The 16,656-nt window shown below is 36.8% G+C and overlaps 3 protein-coding genes and 1 long non-coding RNA gene across 5 annotated transcripts in view; 3 read left to right on the top strand and 1 right to left on the bottom strand.

The window, feature by feature from the left end:
* Window positions 1-3,492, top strand: part of LOC309501348 (uncharacterized protein) — a gene marked incomplete at its 5' end in the record, with an annotated part of 33,369 nt that extends 29,877 nt beyond the window's left edge. The window contains 3 exons of the mRNA XM_082173397.1: window positions 697-888; window positions 982-1,059; window positions 2,007-3,492. Of these exons, the coding sequence (XP_082029523.1) occupies window positions 697-888; window positions 982-1,059; window positions 2,007-2,197 (461 nt within the window). The 3' untranslated portion in view covers window positions 2,198-3,492. The remainder of the gene's footprint in view (window positions 1-696; window positions 889-981; window positions 1,060-2,006) is intronic.
* A 161-nt stretch (window positions 3,493-3,653) lies between these two features.
* ccr12a (chemokine (C-C motif) receptor 12a) lies at window positions 3,654-5,907 on the top strand. The gene is made up of 2 exons (XM_082173182.1): window positions 3,654-3,760; window positions 3,854-5,907. The coding sequence occupies exon 2, from the start codon at window positions 3,884-3,886 to the stop codon at window positions 4,949-4,951; it is 1,068 nt and encodes a 355-aa protein (XP_082029308.1). The 5' UTR covers window positions 3,654-3,760; window positions 3,854-3,883; the 3' UTR covers window positions 4,952-5,907.
* A 137-nt stretch (window positions 5,908-6,044) lies between these two features.
* hecw1b (HECT, C2 and WW domain containing E3 ubiquitin protein ligase 1b) overlaps window positions 6,045-16,656 on the top strand; it is a 39,769-nt gene continuing 29,157 nt past the window's right edge. For both annotated transcript variants that reach the window (XM_082172930.1, XM_082172929.1), the window contains exons 1-2: window positions 6,045-7,048; window positions 14,818-15,148. In XM_082172930.1, coding sequence (XP_082029056.1) covers window positions 7,004-7,048; window positions 14,818-15,148 — 376 coding nt within the window. In that variant the 5' untranslated portion in view covers window positions 6,045-7,003. The remainder of the gene's footprint in view (window positions 7,049-14,817; window positions 15,149-16,656) is intronic.
* LOC309501254 lies at window positions 10,651-13,492 on the bottom strand. The gene is made up of 2 exons (XR_014206820.1): window positions 12,213-13,492; window positions 10,651-11,992 (listed from the first exon to the last, which is right to left on the bottom strand). It is a non-coding gene; the product is annotated as an uncharacterized lncRNA (long non-coding RNA).

Here is a 16,656-nt window from a genome sequence, read left to right as displayed (position 1 = left end):
CTCGAAAGCGTTTCTAATATTTTCTCGGGTCCTAAAGCTCTTGCCTGATCATAACCCTTTTTAAAGAAGACACTCAGTAGATTATTGCAGAAGTTAAAGCAAAGCGTAAAATAACAGTATATAGGTTAAGTTTACTGCAAAGCAAATGTGCTGAACTAAACATTTTTATTTTATACTATATATATATGAAGAGTTCAGATGCAAAAGCCTCTAAGTGCCATCTGAAATTTTCTTCTAGAATGATAATTTTTATCAAGCTTGTATATTCAGTAATTTCACTTAAATGACAATTCATAGGTCATTTTTTCATTGCCATTTAAGTGAAATTACTGAACTTAAATATACAAGCTTGATAAAAATTATCATTCTAGAAGAAAATTTCGGATGGCACTTAGAGGCTTTTGCATCTGAACTCTTCATATATATATATATATAAGAATTTAAGGTTTCCATGGTCCAATTTCGATGAAATTTAATGAAATTCATTGAAAATCAATTAATTTTGAGTGTTTAAGTCCTTTAATGATAACTAATTTATAACAATTACTAAAATATGTGATAAAAAAATGATGCCAAGTATCCTGCTGGGGCACTCACAGTAACTTTTTGTTATTTTAATAAATTGCCAGTCCTAGTTTAGTATCATATACCAGTCCAACAGGTAAAAGAGCACTGCTTTATTTGTTCCTTCAAAAGGCCAGCTGCCACAGCTCCTGCAGGTGATGGGCCAAACAAGTTGCCAGCACTGTGAAACCAAACAAGGACCACAAGGCGATCCAGGTCCCCCAGGCCCAACAGGCCCATCTGGACCCCCAGGGTATCCCGGCAGGGCAGGGTCTCCAGGCTACCCAGGACCTCCAGGGAGGAGGGGACCTGAAGGGCTGAAAGGTGAGAATTATATCAAGCTGTTTTTACATTTATTTTCTCATTATAAAGTGACAGTTCTAAAGAGAAAATGCGGCTCAAATGTTATTCTTACAGGTGATATTGGTCCAATGGGAATGAAAGGTGCTAAAGGACAAGGTGAAATCGGCTTGCCAGGTCCTCCTGGCCCTGCAGGTAAAAAACAAATGTCTTTATCCAGGGCTTGACATTAACTTTTTTTGCTCACCAGCCACTGTGGTTACTAGCCACTCAGCATTTTCACTGGCCACAATTTTTACATCGATTCCATGGGGAAAAACTGCCATATAGATATTTTTATATTTTCTTATAATTGGGCAGCAGGTTTATTAGGCTGCTGTCACTTTAAGACCTGACACACTGATCCAATATACTGTTACACATGCGTTTTCTTTCTCATCTGTTTATGTTCACTTTATATATAACATAACTGACTGTGTTTACATGAATACTCACCAAGACCGGCATTTTGGCATTATTTTGTGTGTGTTTGACTGTTTAAGCGCAATAAGAAGTAAAAAAGAACTTCATTTTTGTACTGAGAGGCAGCTTTATGTGCGCACACTTTGGGTGTGAGCACAAAATCGGTGGGAATTATTAAAATTATGCGCAATACGTGCAATCCCACAGCGAAGTTCAAACCCAGTAATATTCATCCGGAGCAAATTAAACGAGTAAGTGTGGGGAGGCGGGTTTGTGTGTCACTCGCTGTCGGAGAGATGGTGAGAGAGAGAGAGAAAGAGACGTGCATCTATTCTGCGGAAAATTAGTATTGGAAGCGTTTCAGATATTTCAGTAACAATATGTATCAAAATAGTGATATTTTTGACAAAACTACATTGCACTTAGTTTATTATATCAGATACCTTTTTAAAAGACTTCAATTGAAAAATGAATATATTATATATAAAATTCAAGCCGCCGAAGTGTCTAGTAGGAGTGACTGTTTTACACGCCACGGCTGTAATCCACCACATTTGGCGAGGGTTAATGTTAAGCCCTGTCTATATCATACTCATGCATGATAATAATTCATCTTGTTTAATTTTTTAACATTTTTTTGTCTTTGTAAGCACAACCTTAAGTAACTTTCTCTTCCACAGGTTTGCAGGGCCCGCGTGGGGATGCTGGTGAGGGATATCCCGGGCCTTCTGGTCCACCAGGGAAACCTGGCACTCCGGGCACCCCAGGCAAACGCGGGCCCCCAGGATCCATGGGGATTTGTGACCTGTCCTCTTGTTATCAAGCCTATGGCTTTCGGGACGATCCATTTAGAAAAGGACCTAACTTTTAGCATCAGGACAGTGGGATCTTACTGATTCTGTACAGTCTTTTCTCTCTCAAATGAACATTTCTGGTGCTCAGCATTGACCTCAAGAACTCATAACCTCTGAAGAACGATATCATGATCTTGACTTTAAATATGTGACGTGTTTTCCTGTCTGAGAATCTTGAATGTGGTAAAATCTCTAATTTGAATGAATCCTCATTTTTGATGCCATTATTTTCCATACAATGGGGGCAGGGGCTATTGGGCTTCAAAAAATGACACGACTAGCACCATAAAGGTGGTCAGTACAACTCATGCATTATATTCCATGTCTTCTGAAGCCTTTGTGCGAGAAACAGTGTAAAAAAATAAATCATCATTCAGGGAAAATGCTTTTAAACACCATGCATATGCGTGTACTGTATACATACATCATTCTCACGTTTCCTGTGACCAATTTTTAATTTAAAATTTAAGTTTTTTGTTTTTGAGTAAACTGTTCCTATAAAGAAAAATGACTATACTGTATCATCTGCACTGCCCTAGCCAAGCTACCTCTGTACAGGATGTGAAGCATTTTCTACGGGCTATACATTGAACGCTTATGTTAAAATGTAAGAATATTTCTGCTTTGTTAGTTTGTTCGTTTTTATACAGTAGGAACATTTTTACTGTTACAACATTTTTTTATTATTTAATTCAACTTTAATTGTTTGATATTTTGAACATGTCTTGTAGAATTTAGCAGTACCGGTACTCTTAATAGTGTAGTTTTGGCATGTCTGTTTGACCTGATAGATTTGTGCAAAGATCAGCAATTAAAGGGATAGTTCACCCAAAAATGTAAATTCTGTCAGTAATTACTCACCCTCATGTTGTTCCAACCCTGCTAGACTTTTGTTCATCTTCGGAACACAAATGTATTCTCGGGTTGAGCCACTGTAGTCACTCCGACTATTGTAACAATGTCTTTACTAACTTTCTGGGCCGGCAAGTTTCAATTACATAGAAGCCTATGAAGGAGTGAGACAGCTCTCAGATTTGATCAAAAATATCTTAATTTGTGTTCCGAAGATGAACGAAAGTGTTACGGGGTTGGAACAACATGAGGGTGAGTAATTACTGACACAATTTTCATTTTTGGGTGAACTAACCCTTTAAACATCTATTTATTATTTAAAGTTCCCTATTCATGTTTTTTTTTTTTTTTTTTTGCACGTAATGTTTTAGTTTTGTCATGTTTTTTACTGGATTTATCAATTCATTTGTGCAGCTGACATTTCAAACTCTTTAAATTACAATAAATATTTTAAAATGTTGAATTCAATTGTTTAATTCTTAATCATTGTCCTTGCCACTCTGTCCATTCTCTCTCTCTCTCTTTAAAAAAAAAACAAAACATGACATTTACCAAAAATAGTGATGGTGAAAGCGGTTTTGCGTAGCGCTGACGAGGTGATTTAAATGCTCTTTACAGTTCCTCGTTCAGGATGTGTGTGCTGAGTTTTCTTAGTAAGCCACAACGTGTTTGCGTCAGTTCTGCCACGGCTGCAGAGTGTTGCACACACTTCTTTACCAAAGGCGCAGGTGAGTGAAACCAATATTTCATACTCAGAATGAACTTCAGTAGAATTGCTTTATGAACTCTGAATTTGCTGTTGTTTGATTTTATTGAAACAGAATCTGACCTCAGACACCAGACAGACACCAATGGCTGAGTTTGATTATTATGACATTTCCAAGTTTTTCGATGACACCAGTCCCACAATACCATACAGCGTCGTAACCATAGAGGTTCCTTTATGCGATAAAGGCAATGTCTACCAGTTTGGCGCAGCATTTCTCCCAACGTTCTACTACATTAACTTCTTCCTGAGCTTGGTGGGGAACGGACTGGTGCTGTACATCATCTACAGATATGAGAAGCTCAGCACGGTCACCAACATATTCTTGCTCAACCTCGTCTTCTCGGACCTGATCTTCGCCTTCAGCCTTCCCTTTTGGGCGGTCTACCACAAGTCAGAATGGATCTTTGGGAAAATCCTTTGCAAGTTGGTGGGAAGTTGTTACTCAATCGGCTTCAACAGCTCCATCCTCTTCCTCACTCTCATGACTTTCGACCGCTACCTTGCAGTGGTCCACGCCATCTCTGCAGCCCAGAGCAGGAAAAAAACGTACGCGTTCGCATCGGCCGCCACTGTCTGGGCGCTCAGCATATTTGCTAGTATAAAGGATATAGTTCTATATAATGTGATGGATGGTCAAAATGGTAAGCAGTGCGAAGTGACCGGTTACCACGAGTCTATCCTCACAAAGTGGGAGCTGTTTGGCTATTATCAGCAGTTTGTCCTTTTCTTCCTAGTGCCTCTGGTTATCGTCGTGTACTGCTACATCTGTATAGTCATCAGGATCATGTCCACACGCATGACGGAGAAGGTCAGGGCAGTCAAACTCATCTTTGTCATTGTCTTCACCTTCTTCATCTGCTGGACTCCTTACAATGTGGTCATTCTGTTAAAAGCCATCAAGACGTCATATAGAGACCTGAACGATTGCTCAGAAACCCTCGACTATGCGCTGTACGTAACGCGTAACTTTGCCTACCTGTACTGCTGCATCAGCCCTGTGTTTTATACCTTCTTGGGGAAGAAGTTTCAAAGCCATTTTCTGAAACTTCTGTCTAAGCGTATACCATGTTTGAAGATCGATATCTTGCACTCAATGCCAAGTAGTAAAACCACATCAATCAGGAGCCCGACAATGATTACAGACCACTAATGTGACCGCTCATTTTGTTCGGAAATTTGTTGTTAAGAGCGCCGAGAGAAAGAAAAACATACAATCCAAGATGCAATGTTTGCTTTGTTTGACCATAAAAATATATGTTCAATAATTTGCATTTAATGCGTATTAATAAATAGTGTATATGTCTAATGAGCTCCATCAATTTTACCAAATTTAGCAAAAGTATTGATAAACATTTACAGTTCATTTGATGTACATTTGTGAATATTCCTTCATAAATATCCCTTTGATGACATAAAAAAAAAAGCAAATTTTTTTTTTTCAATAATTTCTCATTTAATGATGAATAGTGTCTAATGGGCTCCATCAATTTTACCGAATTGTGAAAAGGCATTTAATACTTATTATTGTTAATAATAACTTTTCATATTTTACTGTCCATACATGTAAATATTCCTTCACAAAAAAAAAAAACGCTTTAATGATATAAAAAACAAAAATTTAAAATTGAGTAAAATTAAGCAACAAAAAAAACAAAAAACTTTTTTATCAATAGCTTCTGTGATGAAAGAGTATCATTGCAACATATTGTTCATTGTGTAACCCTATAGTCCTAATCTATTTGTTCTTTTGCAACATATATCTCTCCTTTCTAACATTATATTCTTTAAGGAGTAATATTGTTTTGTGTAAAATATATAGTTGTAAGTAGTTATCCTGTTAGTAGTAAATAGCTAGACTTTATATTGCTGGTGTAAAAAATATTAGTGACAGGAATTTGTCCTTCTATTTGGTGACCTGTTCTTCAAGCAATATGAAACTCTTTAAAGTTCTCAGAAATGAGTAAACATCCTGTCCTGTCAACATCTAAATATATCCTGTTCTGATCTTCATTTCGAGCATGAACTCAGTCAATGTCAGTCAATGTGTTCTTTTGGTTCTGTAATATATATCATTTTAATGCATGACAATAAATGTTCTAAATAATCTGTTTGATTGTGGTTGTTTTCTTTAAAGAAATTAGTATCTGTTATACGATACGCATTGTTTTTTATTTTAGCTCTCTTTTCATTGCGTCACATAAGGCGATCACATGACCACCATCAGAATCCTATCAGTAATTGTCTTCACATCACTATGCATTTTTAAACGCTTTTAAATCTTTGTCTGGATTATACATTGGCTAACTGAATATTTTTGACAAAATGTAGGCTAATAACATGATTATTTCTTCTAGGCAACACCAGCAATATAAAATCTTGAATTTTCCCTATTTATAGAATTAGACTAGTGTGAATCGGTCAGTTGCTTTAAAAGTAAAATAAAAATGTGAATCCACCAGACCTTACCAAACAAGTATTTTGTACTACATTTTGAACTTCTTTATATCACTTAATAAGAAGCACCACAATTTTAAATTAATAAAATCTTTAAAAAACGGTCGATGACTGTCAGATACGGCTGCCAAACAAAAAAACTTAAAAATAAAGTAAAATATCCTAATTTAAATAAAGTGCAAAAAACGTTCCTTAAATGTTTAACAGAAAAACACTGCTATATTTTACAGCTATTTCCTGAATTTTTACTAACAAACACATTAAAAAGTGAATCTCTTGCAGTGTTATCAAAAGTTCAACACACACTTGCAGTCTTCACACCCACTTGAACACTTGGGCCAAAAGTGGTCAAGAGCAAAGACCGCAAGTGTGGTATGGCCATAGAGGGTAGGGCTTATGAGACCAACTACATCCAATCACACCCAAGCCCAACCATGAATTCATCCAATCACATTTCGTCACAATAGGAACGACCAATGAGCAGCCAGTCGCTGTCCAGACATCCAGTCAGCGTCCAGACTCTCAGTGCGGAATGCGCGTACGTGCGCGGGTGAGGTGGATGACGTAACCACGGTCATAACTGGAAGAACAAAAACAGAAATCAATCTGACGGAGCGTTTCCATTGGTTACAGGCTCCTGGTACCCAGGAAAGAGGATGTAGCATCTCCTGCGGTAGCTTAGCAAACAGGGCAAATGTGAGGAAAGGGCGGCTGTTGTGCGGGTAAATATGGGACGGATAATGGCCATATGAACGAAAAGGTGATGATTCACCGGCAGGTGATACTGACCCAGGTGAGTGTTTGTGTATTACACACTAATGTTCCCTAGTCAGGCGTGTTTTGAGATGTCTGTAGCGAGAGGCAGTGGATGACAGCACGATAACAGTCACTGGGCTTCAGCATTGTAGTGCTCTGCGATATAACGCTGATTTAAAAGCTGTTTTGTTTTATTTTGCCTGGCCTTTTTCAGTTGATGTTCAACATCAGTCGCGGCCTCGCGCGTCTTTGTGTGGTGTGCGCGCGCGCGTGTTTTTGCGTGCACGTGCGTGTGTATTTGGCCCAGATGAGATGAGCATCATCATCATTCCTGAACCCTACACTCGACACTGAACCTTAAACCCAAATCGACACAGTAACACTTCACCTAAACCCACTCTTTCTTCAGTTATTGTAGTAAATTGTGTTAAAGATTTTGTAAGCATGTATTGTATGGTTGTGCTTGGACTGGAGGCAATTATTTAATTTGTGATAACGCAGTGAAGCATTCCAAATTGTGTGGTTATAAATTTTGGCTGTTGTGCAACGAAATTAATGACAAAATCAAGAGAGAACCAACAACATTTTAATAACTTATTATGCTGTAGTCAGCGTTTGCTTTTTCCACTGAGACTTTTGCTTTTCTATGCATTTTTTTTTTTTTTTTTTTTTTTTGCAAAGTAAAATGAAACCTGTAGCTGTCGTTTGCCTTTTATGCCAGATATTTTTGCCATATATATATACCTTTACCAAGTTTAGGGATTTGTTCTTCCCTCATATTTAAAATATTGTTTTCAAAAATATATTTTCCTCATATTTTGATTGAACTTGTAGGGTCATTAAAATATCCCCTAGAACTGGATTGACAAAAAAACAAAAACAAACAGTCAAATCATTATTAGTCAAACATCCTGAATGTCACTGAATAATTCACATCTTAAACCTTACAATCTAAGCTTAAACTACACCTGCTACTAAAATGTCTTACACCTAAACCCCAATGTAATGGATGCAAATAAAGTTAAGATGAAATCAGACAGTCATAGATTAATCATTTTAAATTATTCTGTTCATGGCTGTATAGGCACTTCAAGAACTGCTGAAACCATATAAAAATATATCCACATAAAAAAAAAAAGTAATTTTCAAATAACATTTAAATGAAACTCATCAGAATAATGATGCCTTATGAGTAATAACTAAATAAACAAGCAAATAACATAATAATGGAGTTAAAAGCTGACATCTGGGGTGGATGATAAGCATGGTTGCCCGTGTTTAGTTGGGGACATGTGTTCGTTACTCAGGGGTCATTAAGAGCTTAGGCAAGGAGCAGAGATGAGGTAGATTAGTATTGATTCATCTGAGACCAGCAGTCTATGTATCGATCCGCAGTAAAATCAGCATCAAGGAACGGAAAAGCTTAGAAGAGGGAAAACGGCCTTGTTCCTTTACAAGCAGAAGTGCTTCCTGTTAAACGACCTTCACATGATGACGTGGATGTTATTGAGTGAACTGACTTCATAAGTTTTTATTTATACATGATGTCTACCGTAGATGAGTTCCCAGAGGGGATCCCAGAGCCATTATGTAATGTCACCATGTATTATTATTTCCATTAGTACGTCTTATAGATTGAAATGAAAATATATTTTGATTCCTGTAACAATGTAGAGCTTTTCCAAGGATAATATTTTGCTTTTGCCTTTTTTTTTTTTTTTTACCCATACATTTTTTTTTTTTTGATATTTGGAAGAATGTCGGTAACCAAACAGTTTATGGACCCTATGGACTTCCATGGTATTTTTTTTCCATACTATGGAAGTCAGTGGGGTCCATCAACTGTTTGATTACCCATACTTTTGTGTTCAGCAGAAGAAAGAAACTCATACAGGTTTGGAACAACTTGAGAGTGAGTAAATGATGACAGAACTTTCATTTTTGGGTGAACTATCCCTTTAGTAAGCTGTACTAAATTGATGTCACATTGCATTTTTAATACAGTTAGTTAGTGGCATCCGGTTATGATCTCAGAAATAAATATGATTATTTTGCATTTGTATTCCAGTTTTGGCTGATATTGGTTCTGGTTCATTTGTTATATTGGAAATTCTTCAGATTGAGCACATTGCATTGTGGGATACAGTGTCACACACAGTGTTATCCGGTTGTATACTGCACATTTTGGCAAATGTTAATTAAATGCATCCAGGCATTTAATGCATGCAGATTTGCATAATGTCCAAAGCGCGACACAATACCTTTTTTCATAGAGCCAACAATATTCGTAGTATACAATGCCAGAATGCTCATGCTAACCTGTAAACTAACTGAGATGCAAAAATAGCAGCATGATAGTATGCCATTAAAAATAAATGTAAACCTCCAAGATGTTTGCAGATTTGCTAGAGTCTATTCTACGTCACAGAGGAGATTACATACTTCAGATCTTCTTGGTAACAGAATTGTGGCTTGATCTCTGTATTCTGGGGAGAAATATCCCGCTCCCGTAGGCCTTCACGCTCCGTTATGTAAGTACATTAAGATTCTTAGGTTTCATTTTGGCACGGCGAGCCTGACTCTGCTCGAGCTAATGCATCTCATCCTGCATGACACGCAGACACTCGCAGCGGGACTGAACGGAGGCTGCCCTCGGGGGCCTTAATGATTATAATTAATTTATCTGTGTCAGTGTGATTGCAAGGTGCGTGGTTAAAGCTTCCTTTCGTCTTGTAAACACACATTCGCCCAATTTGCTTTGTCATGTCACAATGATTCAATCATGCTCTGAATTTGCATTCCAACTATTTTCCATCAATAAAACGGAGAAAAAGAGATGACCAGAAATGGCAAAGAAAAAAGCTTCTATTGTTATCTGCCCTTTCATTAACCTTTAAGAGGATCACGTGTGTCCGTCTGCTACTGATATTGCTTTGCTGCGATCGGTTGTGACCCCTATACGGCCTTCTGGCCTGTGGTGACCTCAGCATGAATTCACATCCCTTTTCATATACACACATTTCAGGTCAGTGTAATGCAACTCCAGACAATCTTTCGCTAGTCAACATAAAAATAAAGTCCTGTATCCCTATTATGCTTTTCCGAATATTACCTTTGTAAAGTAAATCACACACACCCATTGCGAAAATGCTAATTTTCAAGCAGTTAACTAGATAAGACTACTTGGGTGTAAGTGTGTGCAGTGTATTGTAGAACAAAACGACAAAGTATCGTCAAGTTATGTTTACCACAGGCTTTATCTTACTCATAAATTGAAAAATCCCATTATAAAACCCAATAGGAAAATCTTGATGGAACCAGTGGCGAATTAGACATTTCTAGGTTCTAACATCATACCTGCACCACTCTATTAAAGTATTAATTTCTTAAAAAAAAAAAAATATATATATTCATAATAACCTCAAGCTTTTGAAAAGTAGTATTGTAAATCTTTTAGATAAATTGTTAACTCGATTTTGCTCTTCAGAGCTTACATAACAGCAGACAGATGTTTATATGCCTCCTTGAGCACCATAGCTCAGCTCAATGTGTTGGACAACAGGTTATAGTTTTCTGAACTGGTGCAGTCTGTAGTGTCATTTTTCACTCGTTCAGTGTCCGGGTCTGAATTCTAGCCACTTGTTTTTTTTTTTTTTTTAAAAGCATTATCTGCCCTCTAAATTTGCCAGATTGCCTCAGTCGAATTTAGGAAGTAGAAATGGCTGATGCTTGTGGGTAAAATTGGATTTGCTGACTGAGTGCCCTTTGTGTGGATTAGTCTTGTCTACAGTACATCTTTTGCAGTGCAGTTTCATGGTGTTTAACAGGGGCTTCAAGTTCATGTTGTGTGAGTTCTGTTGCTCTGCAGGCTTCATGCGAACTGGGATGGTGAGGAGGAGGAAGTGAAGTCTCGGCTTATGCTGTGAATCAGAATGATTCTGCATTTGGTGACTGTACACCAGGGTTGCAATAATGACTGATACATTTGAGTTGTTTTTCTTTATTGCGACAAACACTTCAGGTCGTCGTATCACTCGAGATGACTTCGTCTGCACCTGTCACAAAAACATCGATCAACACTGTGATTTTGTTCCGTATATTTTTTTTATAGCAGCATAATGTTGTAAGAAATATTCTACATGTTCGTTCTGTGGAGGAACATTATTTTAGTCCTTTTCCAAAAGTCATTGAAAGACAAGAAATCTGACACATCATGTATTATGTCGCAGTAATAGCCTACCAAGTTATTGAGCCATAAATATGGTAAATATACCATATTTACTCACCACACATTCATATTTTGACTAAGACATATTTTTATATAGGTTTTAAACTTTATATCTATTGTCATATTTTTTGCCTTCTTTTCGTAATAAAAAATATAAACGAACAAGTTATTTATTTTTGAATTGTTATAACACTTTTATTACTATTACTGTTTTTTAATCAAATAAATGCAGCCTAGGTGATCATAAGAGACTTCTTTCAAATATATTAATAAAATCGTACCGAAGTTATTTCAGTAAGTTTGTCAAATTATATCATTAGTGACATTTAATATCTGATATATCAGATGTTATATAGTGCCATTGTCATGTAATGGGTTATGAAAAAAATGAAATAATAATAACAGTATAGCCTATTCTGTATAAAAAGATGAATTTGTGTTCTGTGGAGAAACAAATGTTAGTGTTTTTTTCCAAAAGATATTAAAAGACACATGAAATCTGACACATCATGTAGTTCTATGTTAAAGGAATAAAGTTCACCCAAAAATGAAAATTCTGACATTAGTTTCTCACCCTCATGTCGTTCCAAACCTGTAAGACTTTCGTTCATCTTCAGAACAAAATTGAAGATCTTTTTGATGAAATCTGAGAGTTTTCTGTAGCACTGACAGCTACATAACTACCACTTTCAAGCCCCAGAAAGGTAGTAAAGACATCATTAAAGAGTCACCATGTGACTCCAGTGGTTTAACCTGGGGTGGTGGTGGCGCAATGGATAAGACACATGCCTTTGGTGTGAGAGACCCGGGTTCGAATCCACTGTGAGACACCAATGTGTCCCTGAGCAAGACACTTAACCCCTAGTTGCTCCAGAGGCGTGTGACCTCTGACATATATAGCAATTGTAAGTCACTTTGGATAAAAAGCGTCAGCTAAATGAATAAATGTAAAATGTAAATGTAAATGTTTAACCTCAGTTTTATGAAGTGAAGCGACTGCTTTGCGCCAAAAAAACATAATTTATCACTTTTATTTGCAAAATTGAATCTCCAACACGTGTTCACGCATCAACGTCTGCTCTCGTGTCAACACAACACACACGTGGTGCTCTCGTGAACGCGCATTGGAGATTAATATTCTTGTAAATAAAGTGGTAAATGAATGAAAGTCTTACGGGTTTGGAATGACACGAGGGTGAAATAGTAATGACAGAATTTTCATTTTTAGTTGGAACCAATCCTTTAAGTTGTCGAGTTACACAGTTATACAGTATTTACTCAACACACATTCATTTTTTGCCGAAGATAGATTTTATAATTTAAACTTTATACCTTGTCATATTTTTTTTTTTACTTTCTTTTTGTCATGAAAAAATAAACGTAAAATTTTGACTCTCATTTGGCCCTCGGCGAATGTTAATTTTGGACCCTGTGTTCGTCTGCATTGGTACGTAGAGCAAAAATGAAAAAAAATATGTGAAATCTTCACATTTTAAAATGGTTAAAGGTGTTGTTTATTACAAAAGCATCTTAGCATGTGGACAGTCCTACATTGTATGTTGTCTGCATGCTAAAACCCTTCAGAGGAAGTTATGTCTCTAAGTTCATGTCCTTTAAAACAACGCTGCAAAAACAAATCTCTGGTTAAAATCTCTAGTTGACCTCACCAGTTGACTAGGCAGTTGTTGGATTGACTAGTTAACCACTCTGACCCACCCCTGCTGCACAGACAACCACAAGATGTTAGCGTTCCGTTAGCCAAACCCCATCTGTGTGTCCCGCCACATCTGTGTGTCCCGCCACATCTGCTAATTGTTACTTGACTGCCTCTTGCTCTTCAGAGACGTAACATGAAGGAAATGCTGTCTTTAAAAAATGCTTGTTGTTACTGTGTAGACGGATGAGGGAGAGGATGTTGTGAATAATCCAGTTAAATAAATAACCCTATTTATTTATGAGATTTACATTACGTTTATGTTTAATTAATTAGAGATGAAAACAGGACATCACTCGCTGAATTAAACATGCAATGGAATGAGGTCATGTGACAACGTTTTACCAGACTACAGTTGTTGTTGTGTTTTGTTAAATACTCCATGCTTTCTCATGAGCTTTTTCAATTTTTCAATTTTTTAGCAGTAGACGGTATGCAGGCTTGGTTTTTAATTTTGGTTTTATTTTATTTTCAGTTAAGCTTAATTTCTGTTAGTTTTCATTAGTTTTTAGGAGAGTTTTATATCATATACTATACCTACCGTTTTTAAAGTTTGGGGTCTGTAAAATTAAATTCAGCAAGGATGCATTAAACTTATCAGAAGTGACAGTAAATTCATCAGCTTTACTTTTAAAATATATATTTTAAAATATATTAAAATAGAACATTTTAAATTATAATAATATTTCACAATACTGACACCAAACTTTTGTTAGTATTAAGCTATTTCAATCATTTCATATCAAATGATCCCATTTAAATAGTGGCATTAAATATCTGTTATTGCTAGTGTTGTGTCTGTTGTGTCATTTTTTTATGTTATGGGTTATGAAATTAATAAAAAAAGTAAAATTAATTTATTGTCATTTTTGTTTAGTAAGTTCTGGAGTCATACACATTTTCAGTTCTGTTCAGTTCAGTCAGAGAAAATAAGTTTCAGTTCTTATAATTATATTAGTTTTTTTAAACAAAAATGTTTTCTCTGAATATGTATTTTTTTCCGATCACATCATAAAAAAAAAAAAAAGGGGAAACTAATTATGCGTTTTGGCTGGTAATTTACATGACGACGGCGTTTTGTGGCCCTGATAACACAAACTTTTACAAACGATACTGTTATCATCTCCGTTTAAACAAAAAAAAACATGAATTTGTGAAAACGTGAAGTCATGCATATGCGCGTCACATGTTCAGTTTATATACGTGTAGTGTTTCTTTCCAAAGTGACATCGCCATCTTCTGGCCTGACAGTATTTTTAGTCGTTTTTGTGGATCCGTGTGAACGGGGATCGTTTTGACAACGCTGTCGTCTGTACGCGTTTTTTTTCTTTTTTCTCTGTTGTTGTGTAAATGTGCCCTTAGTTTGGTTAATGATAGTAGCACTACCCATCTAAGCTAATTTCATTCTTGCAAGTTGCAACTTTGCCGTTGTCTCAGATGTCAGCAGGAAGCACAGCATTCTAATTCAGCACATGTGTGCCTTGCATATTTAGTATGCATCCATTTTCTATAGCCTATGTTTAATGCACACATGCAATTTGCTCTTTGAGAAGAATCTCTCATGCAGATGTTTTTTGCCAGCTGAAGTAGATGTCTTACACTATTATACGATCTTCTTGGTTCCCTGTTGGTGACATGTAGTGTCTCAGCCGCTGTTTTCCCCCTCAAACATGTCCCGACCGGCCTCGCTCCCAGCGGTTTTGTCTTTTCTGAGCTGACCATGAAAAGTCTGCATTTAGCACAGCATCTCCAGGACATGATTGTTCGCAGGACAGTTGGATTCGCACACCATAAGTTCCAAAAAAATCCAAAAGCAATGATGGGATACATCCTGATTTACTCTTGCCTCTTGATTTTTCCTCAGAACTTGTACCAGAACAGGTTTCTCGGGCTCGCAGCAATGGCCTCTCCATCTCGTGCATCTCATGGCAGGAGGCGATGCAAGGACCCGATCCGGCACAGTTTCAACCCTGAGCAGTTCCCCAACGTGGACTTCCAGAATGGCGTTTCTGAGGAGCTGGCGGCGGCCGTGCTGCGCTCCACCAGCGACACTGACCTCGTGACCTCCCACTGCCGCTCCACCCTCACCGTCAGCACCTCCAGCTACACCATCGGTCAGACGCAGGACATCACCCTCTGCTGGGACATCAAGGAGGAAGTGGACGCGGGCGACTGGATTGGCATGTACCTCATTGGTGAGCGTGTTTCTGTTTGGCCGTGTTTTATGCCGCTGGTTGAATGTTAAGACTCAGATTTAATGAATATTTCATTCAGATGTTTGGAAAATGATACTGGTCTCATATGATCCTTCAGAAATCATTCTAGGCGTTTTCACACGTGGTCCTTTTCAGGGGTCTTATCTCGGTTCGCTGGACTTTTGGCCCGTATGTGAACACTCGGGAGGTGGTCTGATTATGGTTTGCCTTCAGCTAACGATACGGTTTACGAAAAATGTGCATTGTGAACACAAATCGCTCCAGCTCACTTCATTTTTTTACATTCACGAACTCTAATATAGTTTGGTCATCAGATCCCTCCATAGAAATCAGGTATTTATCATGGCTGCTTTTTACTGTCACTTTTGATCAATTTAATGCATCCTTTCTGAATAAAAGTATACATTTCTTTAAAAATGTATATTATACTGACCACAAACGTGTGAATCACAGTGTATTCTTGAAGTTATAGATTCTTCAGAGCTTGGAGCACCTGGTTTTCTACTGCATACATGGTTAGAAACAAAAAATATTTACAGTAATGTAAAAGGCCAGAAACATCACAAGCTTTTGAAGCCCATTTCTACCTCAATAAAGTAAAATTACTAGTTTATTTCTCAGAATTTACTACTTTGTTTCTCATATTTGCAACTTTGTAACTCACAGTTTGACTTTATTTCTGGATAATTGCAGCTTTGTTTCTTGGCAATTGCATCTTCATATCTCACAGTGTGACTCATGTTAAACTTTAGTCTTGCGATTACCTTTTTTACTCTGAGGTGGAAATGAACTTCCTTACAAGCTGACTTTGATGTTTAGTATAACATTCACTACTACACTTATGTTTCTTGTATATTCATCATGTTAGAATGATTTCTGAAGGATCATGTGACACTGAAGACTGGAATAATGATGCTGAAAATTCAGCTTTGCATCACATAAATAAATTACATTTTTAAATATATTCAAATAGAAACAATGATTTTAAATTGTAATATTTCACATTATTACTGTTATTACTGTTTGCCCCCCCCCCCATAGATAAAATCTAAATGATTCAAATTTTTTAATGGTAGTGTAAGTTATTTTAAATTCATAACAAATAAAGTTAATTTGTAAAAAAAAATCATGTTTTTTTGTTTAACAAAAACAAGATATATATGTGATATGTGGTATATTGTATTTCATATAGACAAGGAAAAAATAAAGTGGCTAGAGTAGCTCTGCAGCACGACAAAAATAAAAGCAGTCTGTCCCTCAGCTGAAGGCCACACATTTCCGTGTCGACAACTCTGGATGACAACTCTATAATGAGAGCGATATAGTTTTGTCTCGTGTGTCTAGTGTTATAAAGGTTCTCTGATGGCCTTTTAAAAGCTGATAATGCTTTTTGGCTTTAATTTGAGCTCAAAAGCTTTCTCATCTTTTAGAACCACCATGAATGAATAATCAAAAGATGTGAACTTCCTGTATGCCATAATTGTGAA

This window comes from Leuciscus leuciscus (genome assembly GCF_965113295.1).
Source record: "Leuciscus leuciscus genome assembly, chromosome: 6".
In the NCBI taxonomy this organism is placed as follows: domain Eukaryota; kingdom Metazoa; phylum Chordata; class Actinopteri; order Cypriniformes; family Leuciscidae; genus Leuciscus; species Leuciscus leuciscus.
The sequence above is the reverse complement of the archived record's forward strand: the minus strand, read 5'-3'. Positions and strand labels throughout refer to the sequence as shown.